A 21,996-nucleotide genomic window follows, 5' to 3' on the forward strand; every position below is an offset into this window, starting at 1 on the left:
TTGGAAAAAAATAAAAAAGCTAAATATGCAAAGATTGTGTTATTTTAATATATTAAAGTTTCCTTTGTTTTTAGAACAAGAAAAGTACCAAAAAAGAAGAAAATGCTCAAATATTTATAGAAAAAATGAAAAAAATTTACGTCAAATTGTACTTTTTTTAATTCTGCTTCAAGAAAAAAATCTTTAAACAGAGAAAAATAATCCAAATTAATTTTGGGGGGTAGAACGATAGAAAAAAAAAAAAAAAAAACCTTTTCATTTTTTGTTTTTTATTCAGTCAGTATATTTATGGACAGATGCGATCACAGCAGACTTTAAAAAGTTTACTATTTACAATCATTGGACAAAAACAACAGAAGAATTTTCTGTAATATTTGTGAACATAAAAATATAAAAAAAAGTGAAAAAAATATATAAGAAGAAAATATCTACACGGATATTTACAACAGTTAAATAGTAGAAAAACCAAAAAAAGGATGAATCTGACAGCTGGCACGTAAGACAGGATCGTCTAAAGTGGTTTTATCTGAAACTTCCACATAATTACATACATTTTTACACCGTTAGAGGAAACTAGAAGGTTTTTGTTGTCTGAAACAAATAAATGTCCCAACAGTTTTAGCAGAATGTGATTATGTTTCTTAAAGGATTTATGGTTTTTTCAGCCGCTGTCGGAGCTGACTTCATATTTTCCTGCAGATGAAGAAGAACAGTTCCTTTAATAAATGAGTGGAGGCCTTCAACCTCTCAGGACCGCAATTACCGGTACTTATATTTTCCTTTATTTACAAATCTGTACATCCTTTTCTTTACTATAATATTTGCGTATTTTATTTTGAAAGGACTAGTTGCCTAAAAAGTTACACCTTGGGGTAAGTATGCCGACAGATTAAAAGCAACACTATCCTAATCAGTTCCATCGACTTTTGAGACGTTTATCGTCACATTTCTGTACATTTGGACTGAAAAGGAACCGGAGGGACGTAAATATGCAAAAATCCTCGGTTCTGGATGAAGAACGGAGCTCTCCAAACTGGAATAGGGCAGAGCAGAAACTCTGAAAAGGGCCAGAGGTTGTGATCCCCACAGCGCCCCCTGCTGGACTGTAAGGAACCAGGAAGTCAGACAAAAAGTCTGAAGAAGCTCAAGCTGGAAATCCAAAGTAGTTCATCGTTTTCAGTGACAATTTTCTGACTGTTCCTACCTCCTCCTCGTGCCACCATCACCATGGCAACACCTCCTCGATCAGACGTCTGCGGGCGGTAAAGACCGTCTGGGAGAAGACGAGGAGGGGTGGTGCTGGTGGCGACCTCGGAGCGATGTGTTGTTGCCGTGGTGATGGTGGGCGCCGTGCTGGGAGGAGGGGGGAGGCGGGGGCGGATCGCGGAGAGACGGGGGGACGGCGGACGACTTGATGGGGATAATCCGCGTGTCCATGACCTCGCAGTCCACCTGCATCATCATCTCATAGCCCCGCGAGGAGTTGTACAGGCTCTCTGAGGAAGAGGAGCGGGAAATCAGGAATACTCTCCCTAACAAAAAACGTGGTTTTCAGGCAAACTCACCGTTAACCGACATGGCGGGCATCACCAGCGACATTTTGGGCCGGCTGGTTTTGTTGTGGCTGATGGCCGGCAGTAAGAGGTGGTCCTGTAGGGGGCGACGGGACAAAGGTTAGCTTTGAAAAAGTCTCGTTGGGACGTGTTTGTGTCGGCGTACCCGTCTGAATGAGACGACGTAAAACGTGTCCTCTCGGCGATCGATGGCGTCCAGGAAGTCGCTGTACGTGACCTCCGGACCAGAGAGAACCTGCAGCTGACTGCAAATGAGAAGAAAGAAACAAAACTCATATTAAAGAGTGTAATTTATTAACCAAATTACTGCTTAAAACTATTATTTTACATTTTATGAATCTCAGTTTAAAACAATGACCGGATTTTTAGCTAAAACATGTAACAAAAATGAGATGAATTAAAGGTTATCGCTGCAATTTTTAAAACAAAGAAGTGAAAATGATTATTTAAAGCGCTGAACAGACAGCAGTACCTCTCTATGGAGCGGTGGGCTTGGATGGGCAGATATCTGGAGAAGTTCGTCTTCCTCAGCTGAGCTTTCTGAAATATTTCAATAAAAACTTTAATATTTTTATGTCTAAACATGTAATAAAAGCACGTCTATAATGCAGATTATTGTGGTGAAAGTGTACATTTTCTCATGAGATTTTTGACAAACTGTATTTTTCTTTTCTACCTGTGCAATATTTGCTTTCTTGGCCGTCTTTGTTTTTCCTCCCGTCTTCTTCCGAATTGTTTGATGTCGATGGACCCAGCCTCTGAGCTCATCTGCAAGTCTGGAAATAAACAAAAAAATATTCACTTGTTCCTGAACTGGAAGCAGCAAGAAGCAGTTAAATGTGAACCGAACCGATACAGAAAAGATTCAACTAATATTTTGTCCGATTCTTTTACAAAAAACACTAAAATCTAAATATTTCTTATTGATATGGGATTTAAAGCTATAAATAGTAAATAAATAATAGATTTGACAGAGAAATATATTCAGATATGGACTTGGAAAAAGCAAGATTATGATCTTTTTGTTTGCATCACTTGTACATCAAAAGACAAAGACAGTAAACAGAGAGAAAAACTGCAGTTCCACAAATAAATATTTACGTCTTGATTGATTTTATACCTTTTAACAAACATAATCTTGTTCATATCTGTGGTTTTGCTCAATTCATTTTTGATATGCATCTATTTTTACAACACTGCTGTTACTCCCACTGCTAGATCGATTTTTTGAAACATATCTAATATCTTTTATATCCCTACGTTTTACAGATTTAATTGTGTCTCAAATACTATATTTCATGAAGTTTTGATTTGGTTTTATTTTGTGTAAAATGCTAATTATATATGGAGTCTTGGAACCCATTAATTATTATCATTAGTCATCGTTTCTTGTATTTCTGAATTGCTTAAAATGTTTCTTTTTCAAAATAAAATACATATTTTTGAAAAATTCTTACCTTTCACAATTTTTTGACTAAATCTAAGCAGTCGGCACACATGAACATTAACCACATTAACCTCAAAGTGTATTTAGAGATTCCGATTACACAAACTTGTATAGACTTTAAATATTAGACACAAACCGATTTGTTTTGAAATGACGCTCATGCTGCTGTTTACCCATCAAACAGAAGCTTTCAACTTTTGGAATTCTGGGTTGTTTGCAATCTGTGGGACTTGAACTTCTGACCAACCTGAGAGACTCGGAGCGGTTGAACTGCCGACAGTCTGAGGAGGCGAAGAAGCGGTCGATGTCCTGCAGGCCCAGGTCCTTCAGGTCTCCGAACATGCTGCTCAGGTTTCTGCACGAGTCAGAATGCACACAGACGAGGACAATGATAGAATCTTTTATCACAGTTTAGCATCTGAAGGTAAAATTCTTTGAATTTGAAGAAAAAAAACAAGATTCTCGTAAACAGTAAAAGTGCTTGAAACCCTGAAGATCCAGTTCTGAGATAGAACTGGAAAAACTTGTTTGAAACACACAAACACTCGTTTTTCCGACCACAGGGTTCAACTTCCCGACAGTTGATCCGGTTCAGCAGCAGAGAACTTCAACAGCCTCCTTTGATTTATGAGCTGCTTTTGCATCAAACGTCACTAAAAACCAAAGAGAACATCCGATCACCCTCTTCTAGACCGAGCCTCGCCTCACCTAAACTGATCGGACTCGTATCCCTCCACCTGTCCTCTCCTCCAGCGCTCGTCTCCTCCGTCCTCCTCCGACTCCGCCTTGTCTTCCACTCTGGCGTGAGGCTGAGGAGCGGCCTTCAGCTGCTGCTCGATTTCCAGCAGCTTCCGTCCCGTGTACGACACCTCGTCTTCCTGTAGAGCCTCGGACAGCTTCCTGTCTGTGATGCTGCGGCAATGAAACACAAAGTTATTTCACTCTAAATCCTCGTACGCTCACATACAGTACTGCGAGTATCCAAGTAATCTGCTCCCAAAACTTTCAGTACAAATACTTGCAACGTCCAAAATCACGGATTTGATATTTTTATAAATGCAGTAGAGTGTAATAAAAATGCAAATGATTGCTCTGAAATGGAGAATAATTATGGATTTTAAATTTATGAAAATAAAAAAAGCCGAATGTGCAGTGCCACCGTCAACAAAAGTAAACAAACCTTCAAAATAAAGCATCAGTGAAGCTCCAAATTTTCAAAATAAAATTATTGAGTGACTTTTTTCCGTTTAAATTAAATAAAATAAAAAAATGAGACTGAAGTTCCGTTTACCAACATAAGTTCTGCAAAAAACTAATTTGCTTTAACACGGGAGCTTTACATCATTTTTGGTTATAATTCCTTAAATAATTAACGTGATTCCAGAGGATTCTGATGGGTGAAAAGCAGCCAAGCAAAGTGAAATGTGTAAGTTATCAATCAGCCGATTTTGCCATGGAAAAAAGCTATTTTTAACAGTCTTTCCACCAATAAGCAACACTTTTGAACGTTAAGTGTTGCAGAACTTTGAGGATGGAAATAATGACAGCCTGGGGGCCATTAAACTATTTATTCTGGCCCGCCAAACTGAAGCAGTTTGCGAATAAATGCAAATAAATTTACCTTTTTGTTATTTTGCAGAATTCTACATTCATGTAGTGTGTGAAGATTTGTCGTTTGTCATGTGTTTTTTCTGAGTCGGAAAATCATTTTTCTGATCACACGAACGCAGCTTTTCTCTCAGTTTTCATTTTTTCATGGGGAACCTATCAGTGCAAAACAATAGAAAATGCTCACAGCTAATATATATCAACTTCCAATTAAAATCCAAGCTTGTTGTTGTCCAGATTCAAAGTTATTTCTCTCTCTTTTGAGGTGAATTACCTAAACACATCTCACATCTGCTCATAGTCCGACCCTTCGGACACATTTTAGAACATTTTGCCACAACAGTGTTTTTCGCCAAAGTTTGATGAATAGAGTGACAAACACGACTATTTTCTATAAAAAACTTTGTGTTTTCATCAGTTTTGTTGATTCTGATCTCCTGTTATAAATAAAGATAAAAATTATAGTGATTTATTATATATATTTTTTTTCATCCAGTAAAAAGACATACATCATGCTAAAAAATCTTATATTATAACGTAAGAATTGTGGTTTGATTTGTGAATCGCATCGCCACCAAAGTAATGATCCACAGCCCAAGTTATTAGTGTTATTCATAAACTTAAATATAAGGATTTTTACATTTAGACATATTCATCCATCAACCATTTTGAGTCAACTAAACTAAAGATTAGACTTGATATATTTTTTTGTTGGATTTTTTGGTTTATCAGCAGGTAAAGCTCTAAAATAAATAACAAAAAACACAAATTAATGTTAAAAAAAATCAAACTTGTTAATGAAAAAATACTTTTTGGATAAAAAGTAAAATAAATAAACAATACTGATAATTAAATGAACAAGCCATCATGTCTAGGACACGTTATCTAAAGTACGGATCTGTGGTACCTGACGGGTCCAAAGCTGAAGGTCATAAACAGCAGAACCGCCATGACGCACACGGCTCTCTTGTTACTTGTTGACTCGCTGCCCTGGAACAAAAAAGAAAAAAAAAAATATGAACAACTCATAAATTCACTCCCAAAAAATCAGTTAAAACTTCACAAACTTTCACTGAAAATTCTTTTATGGGTTTTTAACAACAGGTTTTGCAGGTTTAGCCGTTTTGTTTCTTGGCGTTTTGTCTCTACTGCTTCTTATTCTTTGACTTTCTCGTTTTGCCGTTTATCCACAGCAACTTCCTTGTGTTAAAGCTTAGTCACAGCAGAACGGATGCATTACAGTCACAGGATTCACAGTTACTGCAAAGTCTGAGCAGATCTCCTAACTCTTTTAGGTGCATTCTGATCAACTTCTGCAACAATTCATCATTTTGTTCAGGAAAAAAAATGTGATTCTGCTTTTTGTTCAGATCTGAGCGCTCACCTCCTTCCCAGCCAGTCTCTCCCTCAGTGCCTGGTTCTCCTTGCGAAGTCTTTCGTTCTCCTGCTGCGCCTCCCTCAGCTGAGCCTCCAGGTTCTGCAGATACTCCTTCTTTTTCTTTCTGGATTGGCACGCAGATTCTCGGTTCTTGATCATTCGCTGTTGTCGCTTCAACACCTTCATCTTAAGGAGAAAGACAAAACAATATTAGGAAATCAGGAAAGTAAGCAGAAAAGTATTATTTTATGTAAAAAATTAGTTTTTTCAAACTTTTCTCTGATCACTTTTAGCTGATTAAGTACAAATTCAGGACTTCCTATCTGTGTTTAAATCAACTGTATGAGTCATCTCTCCCACTCACATCGATGTCGCTGGAGTTGTTGCCGGGCAACGCCGTGGTTTGGACAATGGGTTTGCTGGCGGTGGAGGAGGCGACCGGGCTGGAGCAGTGCTGGGACACGCTGGGAGAGACGGGCTCCATTTTCACGATGGCCGGAGCCGAGCTGAGGCAGACGGGCGGGGAGAGGACGACTGCGGAACGAGAGATCGGGGTCGTTCAACTAAATGTTATTTTTCTGCATCTTTTTGTTGAAGGTTTCCTTCTTACCAGGCCTCGCTTGGTCCACAGAGGGGAGACCCTGCAGTATCAGAGTCTTTGTGGTTGTGGGGGCCGGGGTCACAGGAAGTGTGGTGACACACACAGGTCGAGGCTGGATGGGAGGTTTCGTACTCAGGATGCTGCTGGCTTTTAACGTTGCTGAGCTCTGCAGGACTGAAGGAAGGACAGCGACATAAACACCTCACAGAGAGCTGATAGCGTTTCCACCAAAAACACAAAAACATAAAAAAAAGACAAAAAGCCTGTAGTGCTACCTGCCCCCGCTGCTCCTCACTGGCTGACCAGCTGCTACAACCCCCATTCTCTCCCCCGCTGCCCCTAATACCCTCAGATAAATTCATTCAAATGTTTTTTCAAAATTATGGCTTTTCTGTTCATTTATCTCCATAGCAACCATTTTATATTTTGGTCCCCTGGAGCTGACGAACGTGGCTGTGTCATTTTTAAAAGAATCGACAAAAGTAAACTTTTATTTTTCCTTAGCAACAAGGTTTTTTTGGTTAACCGCGCCCACACTACGAATATCTTTGTATCGTATGTTATATCGATTTTGGATTTATTTCTGAAATGTTCACAATATTCCGGTAAAAATATAAGAGCAACAGGAAAATGCTACGTTTGTTAGCTTGTCATGCTAACGCTGTTCAAAATTTACTAACTTTATTTACAGCATTCTCAACAATGACAGAGAAATTAGGAGGCAATGAATTAAAAAAACCTAGAAGTTTTTCTGGGGTCAAAGCAAAAAAAAAACTTCAGTTGTAGTTGTAGACTTCAGCTGGGGGTGTGTGGGAAATTTTGTGAAAAGCAAAAGTTTTCTCTTCCCACAGTGTGAAAGAATGTGAAAAAAAAAAAATCACATTTTGTCACGTTTGGTGTTTTTTCTCGTAAATTCGTGACTTTTTTTCAAACATTAAGGACTTATTTTCTTATAAGTCATTTACTTTTTCTAGTAAATGTATTACTTTATCATAAATTTTTGACTTTTTTCTCTGAATGTATCACTTTTTTCTTGTAAATTTATCACTTTTTTCTTATGAATTTATTAGTTTTTTCTTATAAACTTAGACTTTTTTCTCTGAATGTATCACTTTTTTCTTGTAAATTTATCACTTTCTTCTTATGAATTTATGACAATTTTTTCTGATAAACTTACAACTTTTTTCTTAAAAGTTTGACTTTTTTTCTTATAAATGTATGACATTTCTCATGTTTTAAAGTCATAGATTAATGGTTTTTAAAGTCTTAAATTTACGAAACACGTACATTTACAAGAAGAGAAGTGATACATTTAGCCTATGACGTTTTAAGTTATAACTAAATGACTTTATTTGCGTAATTAAACAATTACGTCTGTTTTTCTCATTAACTTTAAAATCATAATTTAAAAATAAATGTTTTTTGCTTGTAAACTGGCCCTACTCTGTCATACAGGTCAGCTGCAGGCCATAATAATAAATACCAGGAAATGTTTCATTTCTGCATTAGTGCTAACTATTAAAAAAAAACTTGTGTTAAAATTTAATCCAATTCACTTTATTATTCTATTAACTTTCAAAACCATATGTGATAAAACGTTTTTATTATTGTAGCTCAGGTTCTTCATTTATTTTAACATTTGCATGAAAGTAATGAGAAGATTCAATAAAAACAGGCAGGTTTAAATGGTTGCACAAGAAATAAAACTTATTGAGTTCATGAGTGAATGAATCATCCCCAGAAATAGCCGCTAATGTGATTTAGACCCATTACAGTCTTTATACGGTCATCAGGCAGTGGCATGGCTGCATCCTTTACCAGATTCTAGATCTATCTGCAATAGAGCCTTAATAAAAGAACATTTTAATTCATCCGTTCATATAAAGGAGTTATTTCGCCTCCTTTTTTGCTCAGTTTTGGTGGAGACATTTCCTCTGATGGATGTCAAAGTGAAGCCGCATACCTGCAGTCTGTGTCTGAATGCTGCTGATGACAGACGTGGTTAACGCCGTCTGCGTCACGGTGGGAATCTGGCTCTGAGGTGGGGGCAACGACGTGGTCGCCACTGTAACTTCCATGGTTCCCAGAGGGGGGGACAACACGTCTCCATACATGTACGGAGGAGTCGGGGGGTTTTCCCCTTTCACTGTGATCTGGGAGGGAGAGCATTTGTTTTTACTTTTATGCCAGGAAAGAAAGATTTATTTATTTATTTTTTGGTTTCTCTGTGCCACTAACCTGTGGGTCGGGGGATGAACGGTCAGACTCCAGGGAGGATGCTGGAGAAGGAGGCTCTGCTTTCACTTGAAACACTAGAAATACAATATAATTAAATGTTATCCAAGCATACTAAAGAAAAAAAGCATAACTTTTCTTTTTTAAACCAACAGACTTACACATTTCCACAGGTAACGGCTCTGCTATTCTCATTTCATTCTTTATCACAGGGGCGTCTCCTGGACATGAAAAGAGATAAACAAATGATTAACAATCCTTAAAAATTAAAGATTTCCAAATTCTAAATTTATGTCAAATTCACTTCTTTGGAAAGTATAATCTAAATTTTAAATATGACTGACGATTATTCTTGTACAACTGTTGATAAATGAAAACAAATTTTGGTCAAGCAGAGAATGTTTTATCATCAAACAGCCATTTAGATTTTTTTTTAATGACTTAAGAGGGTTCATACAGGCCAAAACCTTCTTGAACATTTCACCAAAAAGGAAAAAAAATGACTCTCTGGCCTTAAAAAAAAATTTGTATTTTTACACATATACTGGGTTTGAAGTAAGTTGTTTTTATCTGTGTGGAAAAAGCTAAAAGATTATATTTATAAGAGTTACTGAGCTTTTATTTTAAAAAAAAAGGGAAAGCACACATGAAGGTTTTTAAACAATTATGTCTTCACTGTTAGCCTTTTTTCTTAAAAAAAAAAATAAATAAATACTGACATTTAAAATTTGTTATATTGAAAAGAAAAAACACAAAAAAAAAAAACTGTCCCCCCATGTTGTTACCATCATGATGGTCATTAAAACGTTCATCAACAGCTCATGACTGCTCTGCAGAAGCGTAAGCAGCCACAGCGGAGATGAGGCGTCATGTTTCAGCTGAAACAAAAACTGTGGCGAGGTTTAAGGTTACGAGGTGACCTCGATGGCTGGTCTGTACCTGTGAGAAGGTTGTCGTCAAGGTGTCGCCACGGCGACGTGCGGTTATCAGGATCCAGCGTGAGAACGAGATCATTGTCGAACTGCAAAAGAAAGTGGAGAGAAGAAAAGTAAGGAGTGAAACAAACAATTAATCTATATTTGTTATAATCGTTTTTTGCATCAGTTTGTGCATATAGGAAACAAAAAAAATTAAATATTTGAGCAGAATTTACAGATAAATCACTGGTAGAGAGTAAAACAGGCTAAACCTAAAGGTGGACTAGAGAAGACAAGATGTGTCTAAACTTTATTGGAATCCTGCTGTTCATAGGATTCAAAGTAGGTCTTTGGTGCACAATACTGACATTGTTTGCAATTGTTGTGCAAAAAAAAAAATATTGTCATCGCATTACTGATCATTAATATCGCACATCACAAGTTTTCCTTATATCGTGCAAAGTATTAAAATCTCTCATTATTGAGAAAAACTATCAACAGCACAAATTACCACAAAAAAATAAAACTTTTAAACATCAGAAAAGAGTGAACAAGCTATTAGAAAAATAAATATTTATTGTGTGATGGTTTCCCAGTCCTTCACAGACGCTAGCACCAGAAGAGCGGACGCTTCTGTTGGCGTTCTTACCGCTGCGTCGTATTTCAACCCCCGGCTGAAGTCTGAATCATCGCCCTCCTCCATGCTCTCACACTGATACAGGCAGGCATCTGCAAAATGAACGTTTCAACATCAGAACAGGTTTTAGAAAAAGAAGATGACAAAAAACAAAACAAAAAATGCTGCAAAACAACATTTTCTACACCAAAACAACATGCAAGACGACTTTTTCTTTCCTAATTCCAGCAGACTAAAAAGTTTCCCACACAATGCAGAGAATATTTTGGATAATTTTGCATAAAAACTGAAAAAAAAACAACTACCAGCTTTTAAAAAAATATAGCTTGAAAAAAGCTAAAATTCAGATTGTTGATTGCTAATATATGCAATTTCTGATCAAATTAAATAAAGTTTGTGCCATGTTTGGATGTCATAATCAAAATATTTTTAAAAAACTAAATTTATTTTAAATTTTAAACAATCAATTTGATGTATCTTCAAGTAATCATATATTTTGATGCTTATAGACATCTTTTTTACACTTTAAATAAATAAAAGTGGAAGTGTCATTAAAGTAAATCATGATTTTTTTACCTTCAAAAAGTGACAGAAAATCTAAAAACATTTATAAAAAATAAATCAGTTTGTGGCTTTAATGAGTCAATTTTATGTGAACTTGAAGGGTTGCTTCATGCAATTTTCCACCAAAATTTACTTTCTTTTGAACATTATTGCTATATGTAACATTGCAAAGTAAGAAACAAACATCCGCATCAGTGCAGCTGATTCAGCTAAATCAAATAATCACATCAAACAAGTATTTCAAGCTCAGTCACAACTGACGGCACAACCATATTTAACATTTCTCTGAAGCTCTGTCCTGTTAGAGTTTGAACTCTGGACTAAAGCAGGTCGCCTGATTCACGTGCAGTAAAAGTGAGCAGGTGTGTTATAAAAAAATATATATATGTTTGTGCTGCTTACACTTTCATTCATAAATTCTGAACAAGAAATACAACATTTCACATGAAATAAAAAAGTGAAAGTTAGGTAACGAAAAATTTGACTCTGTAAAGCCAACTTTTTCCCATTTTTTTTTTCACTTTTTCCATGTGTTGATAATAACACCAGAATACTTGGTCTACTTCCTGGTATCCAAGGGTCAGTAGTTCAATAGGTGGCTGTTCATGACTAAAGATTCTAAAAAAATCAGAACATTTGTGGCTTTTTTTTAGTTTTTTTGCACAAATTTAACTCAAGCTTCTCCAAAGGATGATAAGCTTCACAAATTTCCACGATTTGACTGTCAAATGTGCTCAGCACTCAAGCGACCCAACTGAAAACAAGAACACTTTAAAAACTAGATAATAAAACTAAAATTATCAACGAGAAAGAGCAAAATAAACCATTTTGTTGCCGTAGAAATGCTTCCCTTTGGAATTAAAGGGTCGGAAATGTGTTTTTTAAACACAACAGGAGGGTAAAAAGCTACACTAAAAATGAAACGAGAAGCCTTAAAAAACGTAAATGTTCGTACATTTTAAGTTAGCATAAAAGAAACACCGAGACGTGGTTGTATAAAATGTACAGTCACGTTTCCACGCACCGTGATGATGCTAAACAGGCATGTCCGGGTCTGCTTGTTAAGGAAGCACGCGCACATTAACTGCCCAACGGCGCGTGGAAGAAACTACACAGACATTTAAACGCTTAATAATGATATAAAGTGTTTTAAATTAGCAGAACGGATGTAAATAAAGACAAAGAAACGCTTTTGAGAGTCTGGTGTTAGCTAGACCTCGCCTTGCTACCCTAACACACCCGTTTTATCACTCCCCAGGCAGCGCAGCATCGCTAGCTTACATTTCTGGATCACGTTCACGTTATCTTACCCCAATCTTCGCTCGTTAGCAGATTATCTGCGAAGAATCGGCTGTCCAGGTCAGACAGTAAATCCGTAGTCATCGCCACAAAAGCGGTGAGTGTTTGGAAAGTCTGCAGTCAGACAGAGACAGCGAGCGAGGCGTTAACGGCTAACAAAAATACAGAAATACCGCCTCGGAGCTTATCATGAATTAGCCACAACGAGGTTAGCTGCGATTCATGATGTAAAATGTTTATCACTTCCAAGTGGTGAAAAATAGATTCTTCATTTATTCTCCTGCAGATAATTCAGTCTTCCTTTTCGCTTCACATATGACGGACGAGGAAACACTGTTTCTGGTAGGTCTACGCCTACTTTGAGAAGATTAACCAATGAGAAGCTAGAAACGTATGATTGACAATACAGTTGACCAATCAAATAAGTGAAAGACTACAATTGGGTAGGTGGATATCCTATTGCCATATTGACATGAGAGGACACTCCTTCAAAGAAGATTCTGACCAATCAAATGCTACTTTTTTGATTGACAGGCGCTCAAACCACTAAAAATCACGATAGATAATCATAGCGACCAATCACGAATTTGCCCATAAAAACTATTTTTCTGAGCTCACGTGGATCGAGGCGTTGTTTAAATGTATTTATTTTATTTTATTGTGTATATACATTTTTCAGTTTTAACACTTAAAAAAATTATTTTATTTAAATAATATATATATATATATAAAAAAATTAAAAAGGCTTCATATAAAAAAGACAATAAAAATATTTACGTGTGTCAAATGTTATTTTCCACTGACAACAAATATAAATAGGTATTTATAAATAATAATAATAATGATTATAATAATTGATGAAAAATAGAAAATTCCAAAATATTTCACATGCAGAGAGATAACTCAATTTGGGTTTAATTAGTTCTAGATGTTTGAATAAATCAAAGCAAATGTCTTAATTTGTTTATAATTTTTACTCAAAACTCCTGATTTTTTGATGAGTTTATGAGCAGGTTGCATAAACAGACTAAAATATATCTAAACACAAGATAAAATGTACAGTTATTCTCCACTTTAAATTACTCGCATCCTTCTTCTTTTTCAGATCGGAGATCATAATGAGTGACTTCATTTCCCGCTTGTCTTCTCTGCCAGTTTTATTAATTTCTATTATCTTTAATGCAACCAAGAGGGAGCACCATCCAATGTTTAAGCATGCTGCTCACAAGTCCAGATGAATGCAGGAAGTTGTCAGGAACAGCATCCAACATAAAGTCAAATTAAATATATTTGGACTAAAATAAGGCTTGATTATTTAGGATGGAGAGGACAGGATTAGATTGATACAGATGATTCACTGTGATGACCCCTGAAGGAAGCGTTGGAAGGCAAAGACAATTCTGATTGTAATCTAAAAAGAAAGTATGTTTTTCCTACTTTTTTATTGTTGTTATTAACTCTTATTACATAAGAGCATATTCAAATTATATATATTTTATTCTAACCCTAAAGAAAGAGTAAATTCCATTCATACATTTTGGTATTTTTAATAGGCGATTTTCAAAATCTAAAAATATTCCCCAAGAAACTATAATAATCCCATAACTGCAATCCCGAAACTGCAAAGCAAATCCAGGTAGGTTATGATGGGAAAAACAATCTTTTATACGGCTGTTTCTTGATTCCTCACAGAAAACTGGAGGAGCATGACTCCAGTTCTCAAAATAACCACATGGGTAACGCCACCTTTGACATCAGGGAGGCCACTACCAAACCCATGTAGGAGGACAATATTTTGCATTTAGCATAAAATTGTGATTTAACTGATCATTTCAGGAGTTAATAAGTTCACTTCTGATGAATTGGTCCACTAACCCCCTCAAAAAAAAAAAAACTTAAAGAATTTTAGTGCAATAACTTTTATTTCTATTTGCTTTTGCTTGTTATTCTCTCTTAAAATCTGTTTCATTTCACTTTTAGACATTTCTTCTTCTTTGCGGATAAGAGGAGGTATCCTCGTTCTTCTGGCAGTCATCAACAGCACTTTCTTCATCTGGAGACAATGTGGATTGAAAAGAAGAGGTAAAGTCAGTGCATACAATAAATTTCTAAAGAAATACAAATGTGATTATTTTTTGGATTTTAAGGACAATCTCAGCTCGATGTGGCTGTTTTTATCTAATGGAGTTAAGTGCTTTTCTTAAAAAATAATCCCAAATATTTCTTAACTCTGAGATTACGTTAGATTATCCATCCATCCATCCATCTTCCTGACCGCTTCTTCCCTTTCGGGGTCGCGGGGGTGCCGGAGCCTATCCCGGCTACTGAAGGGCGAAGGCGGGGTACACCCTGGACAGGTTGCCAGTCTGTCTCAGGGCCTCAATCACACACACAGGCACTCTCACATTCACACCTAGGGACAATTTAGAGTCACCAATGAACCTATGAAGCATGTTTTTGGACGGTGGGAGGAAGCCGGAGTCCCCGGTGAAAACCCACGCATGCACGGGGAGAACATGCAAACTCCACACAGAAAGGTCCCAGCCGGGAGTCGAACCGGGGCCTTCTCGCTGTGAGGCGAGAGCGCTAACCACTGCGCCACCTCGCAGCCCTACGTTAGATTATTGCAAAGTAAATTATTTTCAACAAGATGTGGGACAAAAACATAATTGGGCTGTCAGATTCAGCAATGGAGTCACTTAAAAATGCAAGAGGCTAACCCTAACCCAAATCAATGGGTTTCTAAGGAAAGTTTGGATCATGCTAATGAAATGCTAAAATGCTTGTACCAAATATGATATAAACGGTCATATTTGGTTAAAAAAAAGCTCTTCAGGTCTCTACCTGTACTGATGGACACAACCATAAATCCTTGCAGAAGTTGAGAGACAAAGCCACATCTATGAGATACCATAAGGAGGATGATAAGAGTCGACAAAAGGTAAGTAATGCTAAGTTAAATTGTGGCTATGAACAATAATTTTAAGTCAATTCTTAACTAAGCTTCTCTGACATTCTAGGTGAAGTTTCAACCTCTAAAAACACTAACAAATTTGAGTTATTTATATAAAATAATTGATTAAAATGTAATTTCTTCTTCTTTTCCAGCAGGTCCAGGAAGCTTAACTCAGAGTATCACATCACAGACTCTTCTGATAAATGAAAGCTCATTTTTTTGTTTGTTTTACTGCCACCTGCTGGAGAAATTGAGAAAGGTGTTAGTTTTTCTTCACACTCTTTTTGTGTGTTTTGCTGAGATGCCACAAACATCCAGCAGAGGGCGGCAAAATTAATTTAGTGCAGCAAAAAAAAGACAAATTCTCCACAAGAAGTACAGATGGGTTTACAAATGACTGTTTACTGGACTTTTGCTTTAAATGTGGTTCTCAATTGGCTAGCCTAAAGCCCAAATCTATTGAAGATAACAATCAAAAGTAAATAAAGAAATATAAAGAAATGTTTTTATTGTGTTTGTCTCTTTTCTTAACAGAATGTGTTGTGTTTGTTCAATCAATAATGAGATGGTAAAACACTTTTTTGTGTGCAGATCATTTGTTCTATTTGGGTGGGAGCAAAATTTGTTAAAGTTGGTGAATTTTTGGTCTTAGATGAGTTTGTATTGCCCCAATTTCCTGCAGAAAAATTCCTCCAGCAACAATTACATTAAAACTATCCATCCGTGAAACGCTGGTGGTTCTACAACTGTTGTTTTCCAAAATGCTTCCCATCTTTAAAAACAATCCATTTTCTTTTTTTTTTTTTTTACGTTGCAGTAACTTCAAGCTCCAGAAATATTTTGGGTTTTAAAACTACAAAAAGCTTTTAGGGGAAATAAAACCTCATTTTTAATTATCTTTTCACCGTTTAAAAGTGTGGATTGTTACATCACAGCAGAGTCCTTTCATCACTGAGACAGCGGCCAGTGTGAGAACATATATAGTATATAGTCCCTGTTAACACTACAACCACCAAGGCAGCAAAGTGTGAAAAATCTACGGACTAAAACTAATGTGTATTTTACTATAACATTAAAATGTAAAAAAAAAAAATAGATTCAAGTACTGACTCCATGATTTTCACAGATGATATCATCAATTTTACTATTTCAACATTTTCCTGACCTTTCTCCAGCTCTATTGTCTTTTTTTTTATACTCGATGAAGCTAAAGTCTGGATATAGTTTCTAAACTCAAGAGAGAGAAGATGGCAAGTGGGAAAAAAAAGACTTCCAGGAAGAGTCTAAAAGCGAACCAATGTCCGTTTTCATATCCTGACTTTTTTTTTCCTTTTTTTTACCCATTTTCCCAAATACACTTTGATCTTTTTGAATATAACTGTAATTCTATACAAATAAAGAAAACGGCTGTTTCTAGTTGATCAAGTTTAAACTGTGATGACTACTTAAACTTACATTTAGGGGTTGGTGTTCTGTGACCGCATGCTAACGTTCGCGCTAACTTCATCTGTTGCCTAACAACATTGCTTCTCACTTCCTCTGTTGCTGTAGAAAAGAGAAGAAATAGTAGCAGTTCATAGGGGTTAGTACAAAAGGTCAGATGTATGGAGGAGGAAGAGGTGTTAGAGGTGAGAAACTTCTAACTTCTAATTCTTTACATTTGTATTTTTTCACTTTGTAATAGTATTATTTTATTTTTTTAAGGACTTAAAAATCCTCAGAAAAGATCAGTAATGATTTAAAAATATTTGAATGGTCTAATGTTTTAGTTCGTGTTATTTCCAAAACTTTTATTCTGCTTATGACTGATAAAAGTTGGATATTAGTATGTTTTACTAAACAGAAGCAGCCAAAATTTATAAAAGATTCAAAACTTGAATACTGACTGAGCTGAGTTTCTATTCTATATACAGAAATTGTCCAAAAATTACTTCATTTCATGTTACAGTTATAAATATTTTCTTAATCCTAATAACCTTTATATTGACGTTTTTCTGAAACAAGTAAAGTTTTTACACAACAACCAAAACTGGATAAAACAATAAAAGTGTGACTTTTTAATCTGTTTTTAATGGATACAACTTTGTGCTTTTACATTTTTAATGATTACTTTACTAAATAGAGGTGTAAAAAATTAAAATTTCTAAAAGTCGTTTATTTTAAAAATGTTCAGTGAGCCGAGTTCCTGTTTTAAATACCAAACCTGTCTGTTTAAACATCAGAGTTTCAAAAACACATTAGAAAACCACTTCCTTGCCACAACATGGTTTATATTTGGAAGATCAACCCCTGTGGGTATTTACAACGCAATTACTATGATGCAGAATGTTGAGCTTTTTTACATTTTGGAGAAGATATAATGCATCAGCAACGACAAGGAAAAGAACAGGGATGGCACAACTGCAGCACAACCAACACAACAATAGCAAAAAGGCAGACAGCTGGTTCCATGTGCAGCAGGTTTGTTAACTCAGACAGGAACTAAGCACAACTAAAAGTCCACAAAGCTAAATCAGGGTCAGACCGACAGAGGTCAATCAATAACGAGCATTGGCTCATCCAAGAAGAGAGTAGAGTAGTCAGGGTTCAGGCGAGGGTCAGGGCAGGCAGCAAGCAATCAGAGACAAAGCAGGGTAAAAAAAACAGAAGATCAGGTCCAGGTAGAAACGCTCGGTAATGCAGGCAGGGTGGCACAAACAATACTTCACACTCAGTGAGGCTCTGTGCTGTGCTTAGGAAGCAGGTGGGTGATTGTCAGATTGGAGTTAGTGGAGTTAGAGTCTGCTTCCGCTGGTGACCAGAGGGGGCGACAGAGCTCTGACTCCTTACAACAACAGAGTTGTTATCCCTGTTGAATCTGATCCTCGATTGTAGAATATATCTGGAATTTCACAAATCAAGGTCATACCAGGCGGCTGGACGGCTGAGTTGTCAGAATATAAGACTGGTGCATGGGAAAACACGGTTTGTTTCCCAGGGGATGCGATGACCTCAATCTAGTGAGTCCTTAAGGTGCATTCACACCAAACGCGATTCATGCAGCAGATGCGACCAGCTCCAATGTTAGTCAATGGTCCAGTGATAATTGGGGGTGAAGTCTACCAGCAGCTCGGTTTGAGCTCCAAGGCATGAATTGAGCGGCACGGCCAATATGTACATAAATACCTGAAGTTTGACAGGTCGCTGCATCACATCTACCAATCAGGACCTCAGCTTTGAGAATGTGACGTTTTCATTGAATCAATCAGCCAGTAGAATGCTAGTCCAAAGCGAGCGTTTTTATCCAGAGCTTTCATCTTTTTCCTTTACCCATTTGAGTCACAGTTTCTCAGAGCTCATTCAGCGACTTTGTGGCAAAGGCGGGATACACTCTGGACAGATTGGCGGCTTTCACTCCAGTGGCGGAGCTCATTCGCTCAATATACCGGCAGAAAGAGAGACACTTAGAAGGCTGCCGGCTCTAGCCTCATTGAAATATTAAAAAAAAGAAAAAGGTTTCCTAAGGCTCAGCCACAGAGACACAGAAACACCATGGAAGCGGCTGTCATACAAGCACAGCCTCCTGTACTGGAATAATCTTTGGATAATAATCATAATCATGTTTTTGTAGAATTCTTCACAATAAATAAATCTTATTCTTCAACATCTTATGTCTCTTCCATTCATTCTAAGTGAGATATCCACAGACAGAGCTGGTAGCTCCTCCCACCTGTTGCCTCAGCGTCGTTTCAATGGGAGTTAAAGCAATGCATGAAAAAATATTATTCATATTTGCAAATATTTGAACCTGTTTTGTAAATCCTGGTAGAAAGCAATTAGAAAAAGATTTTTAAAACTGCTGTTCTTGTTTTCATACAGCAGGAGGAGAAGCAGAAATCCAACTCTACGTGGACTACATCAACTATGGCAACAGCAAGTTCATTATCATACACAAGTATAAGAAGAATTTATCTTTTTCTACAATGATCTCTAATTTCTTGTGTATTTTATTAAAAATTTTGATTGATTTGAATATTCCAGAAGTTTATCAGATTTATATTTTATTGATTCATCTATAAAAGAATCTGTTTCTATTTTTTGTTTGCTCGTTATATTCCTTTTTTTCCCTGTAATTTATTTTTTAGGGATGCTTCTGTTTCTGGGGATAAGAGCAACCATTATTTTTCTTTTCACCATCATCATTGTCCTCATCATGATTATCACTTTCCCTTCCTGGATAGAATGTGGATTGAAAAGAAGAGGTATATAATTAAACTATTTAAACTAAATAAAAAAAAAAAAAAAAAGGATTTTTCTCATCTCGATGTGGTGTTTTTTCTGGTGCAAAAAATAGAGGTTTCTTTGGAAAACAAACAAAAAAACATTCTTAACAGAATATGATCAAGACAAAATGTAAGTTTACCTTAATGAAATGTATTTTACGTGACTGTTCTTACAGAAGCTGATAGAAAAAAGTCTCGTCTGAGACATCGTATGGACAACGACAACAACCTGGAGATGGAAATAATTGGTAAGATAAAAATGACTATGACTAAGCTTGATAGTAGTTTTAAATTCAAAGTTTTATTGGAAGTATTGATCATATTTCTCTCACTTTTTTCCATCAGATGTACAAAGCTCAACTGAAGTATCCACTGTGTATGAAACCATAAACCCTTCCCGTTAAAGACGACTTTTGGTTTTTGTGTTACTGCTGCGTACTTAAGAAAGAGAGAAGACAACTATTCCTTCTTTAGTTAATTTAGCTTGATGCTTAAAATGAAAAAACAATCTGTATCTTGATTATAAGCTTCCATATTTGTGACCTCTATGTTTGACGTTCATGTTTATTCCAAGTAAACAAAAGAAATCCAGATAATTATTATAGAACTTAAATTCTTTATTTATATTACCCAGTGCTCTTTGTTATGTTTTTATTATTTAAAGGGGGGAAAAATCTCCTAAAAACCTGTTTGTTGTTCTTCAAACTCAAGAAAAATGTTTGTTTTGCTGCGATACCACAAACATCCAGTAGATGGCAGCAAAATGCATTTAGTGCAGCTAGAAAGTCACATATGTGCTACAATAGATACAGATTGCTTAACAATTACTGTTTATTACACTTTAAATGTGTTTTTTAAGTGGATAAAATAAATTCAAAGTCAAGTGTATGAAAGCAAGGGTTTGGGGATATGATACGAATGCCAACACAGTACCAGAAACCATATTTCACTAGTTTATTTTCAATATTTGTTCTTAAAAGGAGCAGTCAGTATTGTCTGATTTCAACTACAAAATATTTTTCAGAATGAGGGAAAAAAAAGAAGAAATGTGACTTAACAAATTAAGTTCTACAAGTATGGCTGAGACAATAAAGTGCTGTTTATTTTCAATATTTATGAATGTAGCTGAACTTTTAAAATAGTCCGAGTGCCTAAATGTTCCTTAAACAGGTAATTCTCTATTTTTTTTTCTTGAAGCATCCTTGAATAAGGTCACAAAGCATTAACATTTGTGTTCTTATACTGCACCAGTAATAACTTGGCACATAGGTTTGTACCATTATATATTAAGTCTATGGTTTGTACCCATTGTTGGTTTTGGTGGATGTAGAACTGCTCAAAGAGACTCGGTGCGGTGTGCTGCCACCTAGTGGTGGGAGGTTTAGGTGGAAAAAAAAAGAGTAAGATGCTGAACTGCATGTTTGCGTGTAAATACATAATTAGATATCACCTCTGCAGCATTTTGAAGTATTGCCAAAAGATTTATCTTTATTTCTTTTTTATTTTTTTATCTTTTAACAAGAGTGGGAAGATAAACCACTAGAGATGGGACATCTCGTTTTCAAGAGGGTCCTTCATTTCACGAAATCATGAGATTTCTATCTATATCTATATTCTATATCAATTTTTATTGCGGTTTAAAAAAGGTCTGTATTGATTTTTAACATGAACAGGTGAATGTTTACGATTTTCTCATTTCAAAAAAGGTTTATAAAGATGTTTATCTGTAAAGTATGCTCTGTATGAGCTTTATAAACTGCTTGTGGTTGATCAAAGTTTCTATGTTTGAGTTTATTCAACATTATGGTCATTTTTGTAAATATTAGGGGTATGTACAGACAAGAAACATATCGCGATACACATGATACGATACATATCCTGATATTTCTCAAGACATATTTCACTACTTGCTTATATTATGAATTTAGAATGATCAGAATATTATTCCAAGTTAAAAGAAAATAATTTTTTGTACTATCAACTAAAATACTTTCTATATATTATCCAATGTCTTGATCTTGTGCTTATTATTTTTTTGGAGAATAAAATCCACCAAAAAGCTTTTTGTTAAACTTCAAGCTAAAAAAAAAAAATGTTTTTTGGTGAGATACTACAAACATCCAGTAGAGGGCAGCAACATTCACCTAACAACACATTTGTCACTATAAATAAAATATAATAAATACAAATGGCTGTTTATTATACTTTAAATGTGTGTATTTTTTATTAAAGCCAAAGTCAAAGCAAAGAACCAACAATAAATAAAGTGATCTGTAATTGTTGTGAAAATTGATCATTCATATCCACAGCAGGATGCAGATTGATTGAAGTTTTTTAGTTCCTTCCTGCTATACAAAGCGCAATCACTCTCTGGAATACATTTCTTTTCTTAAAATGTAGAAATATAAAATGATGAGCTCATCTATGATCTGAGCTGGGGTTGGTTATTTTAAAGAATGAAGTGAGGAGGTGTGAGCTAATTCGTAAGAGCTGATTGTGGGCGGGGCTATAGTGCGCT

The 21,996-nt window shown here is 35.9% G+C and overlaps 1 protein-coding gene and 1 long non-coding RNA gene across 4 annotated transcripts; one reads left to right on the forward strand and one right to left on the reverse strand.

Annotated features, from left to right (window-relative positions):
* Positions 1 to 252: 252 nt before the first annotated feature.
* Positions 253 to 12,586, reverse strand: atf6b (activating transcription factor 6 beta). Its single transcript, XM_024298459.1, has 17 exons — positions 12,272 to 12,586; positions 10,410 to 10,489; positions 9,783 to 9,864; positions 9,005 to 9,064; positions 8,847 to 8,920; positions 8,572 to 8,761; positions 6,618 to 6,782; positions 6,372 to 6,541; positions 6,014 to 6,193; positions 5,537 to 5,619; positions 3,730 to 3,933; positions 3,269 to 3,376; positions 2,251 to 2,350; positions 2,047 to 2,114; positions 1,720 to 1,819; positions 1,566 to 1,650; positions 253 to 1,496 (listed from the first exon to the last, which is right to left on the reverse strand). Exons 1-17 carry the CDS (start codon positions 12,342 to 12,344, stop codon positions 1,246 to 1,248), a joined length of 2,073 nt encoding a protein of 690 aa, XP_024154227.1. The 5' UTR covers positions 12,345 to 12,586; the 3' UTR covers positions 253 to 1,245.
* LOC112162628 lies at positions 12,466 to 21,145 on the forward strand. Of its 3 annotated transcripts, none has more exons than XR_002922111.2 (9): positions 12,495 to 12,602; positions 13,953 to 14,039; positions 14,241 to 14,342; positions 15,139 to 15,201; positions 15,369 to 16,844; positions 19,075 to 19,150; positions 19,341 to 19,457; positions 19,655 to 19,726; positions 19,824 to 21,145. It is a non-coding gene; the product is annotated as an uncharacterized LOC112162628 (long non-coding RNA). The 3 variants fall into 3 exon arrangements; XR_004948679.1 differs by having other exon boundaries at positions 12,534 to 12,602; positions 13,366 to 14,039; XR_002922112.2 differs by lacking the exon at positions 13,953 to 14,039 and having other exon boundaries at positions 12,466 to 12,602.
* The last annotated feature ends 851 nt before the right edge of the window (positions 21,146 to 21,996 follow it).

Source organism: Oryzias melastigma, linkage group LG11 (genome assembly GCF_002922805.2).
Source record: "Oryzias melastigma strain HK-1 linkage group LG11, ASM292280v2, whole genome shotgun sequence".
Taxonomy (NCBI): domain Eukaryota; kingdom Metazoa; phylum Chordata; class Actinopteri; order Beloniformes; family Adrianichthyidae; genus Oryzias; species Oryzias melastigma.

What these genes read in the sequence shown, in the direction of transcription:
- atf6b (XM_024298459.1), bottom strand. Translation starts at nt 12,344, where the DNA reads ATGACTACGGATTTACTGTCTGACCTGGACAGCCGATTCTTCGCAGAT. An exon ending in TGACGACAACCTTCTCACAG is followed by an intron (nt 9,065 to 9,782) that starts GTACAGACCAGC and finishes TTTCATGTCCAG; the next exon opens with GAGACGCCCCTGTGATAAAG. An exon ending in CATTCAGACACAGACTGCAG is followed by an intron (nt 6,783 to 8,571) that starts GTATGCGGCTTC and finishes TCCTTCCTTCAG; the next exon opens with TCCTGCAGAGCTCAGCAACG.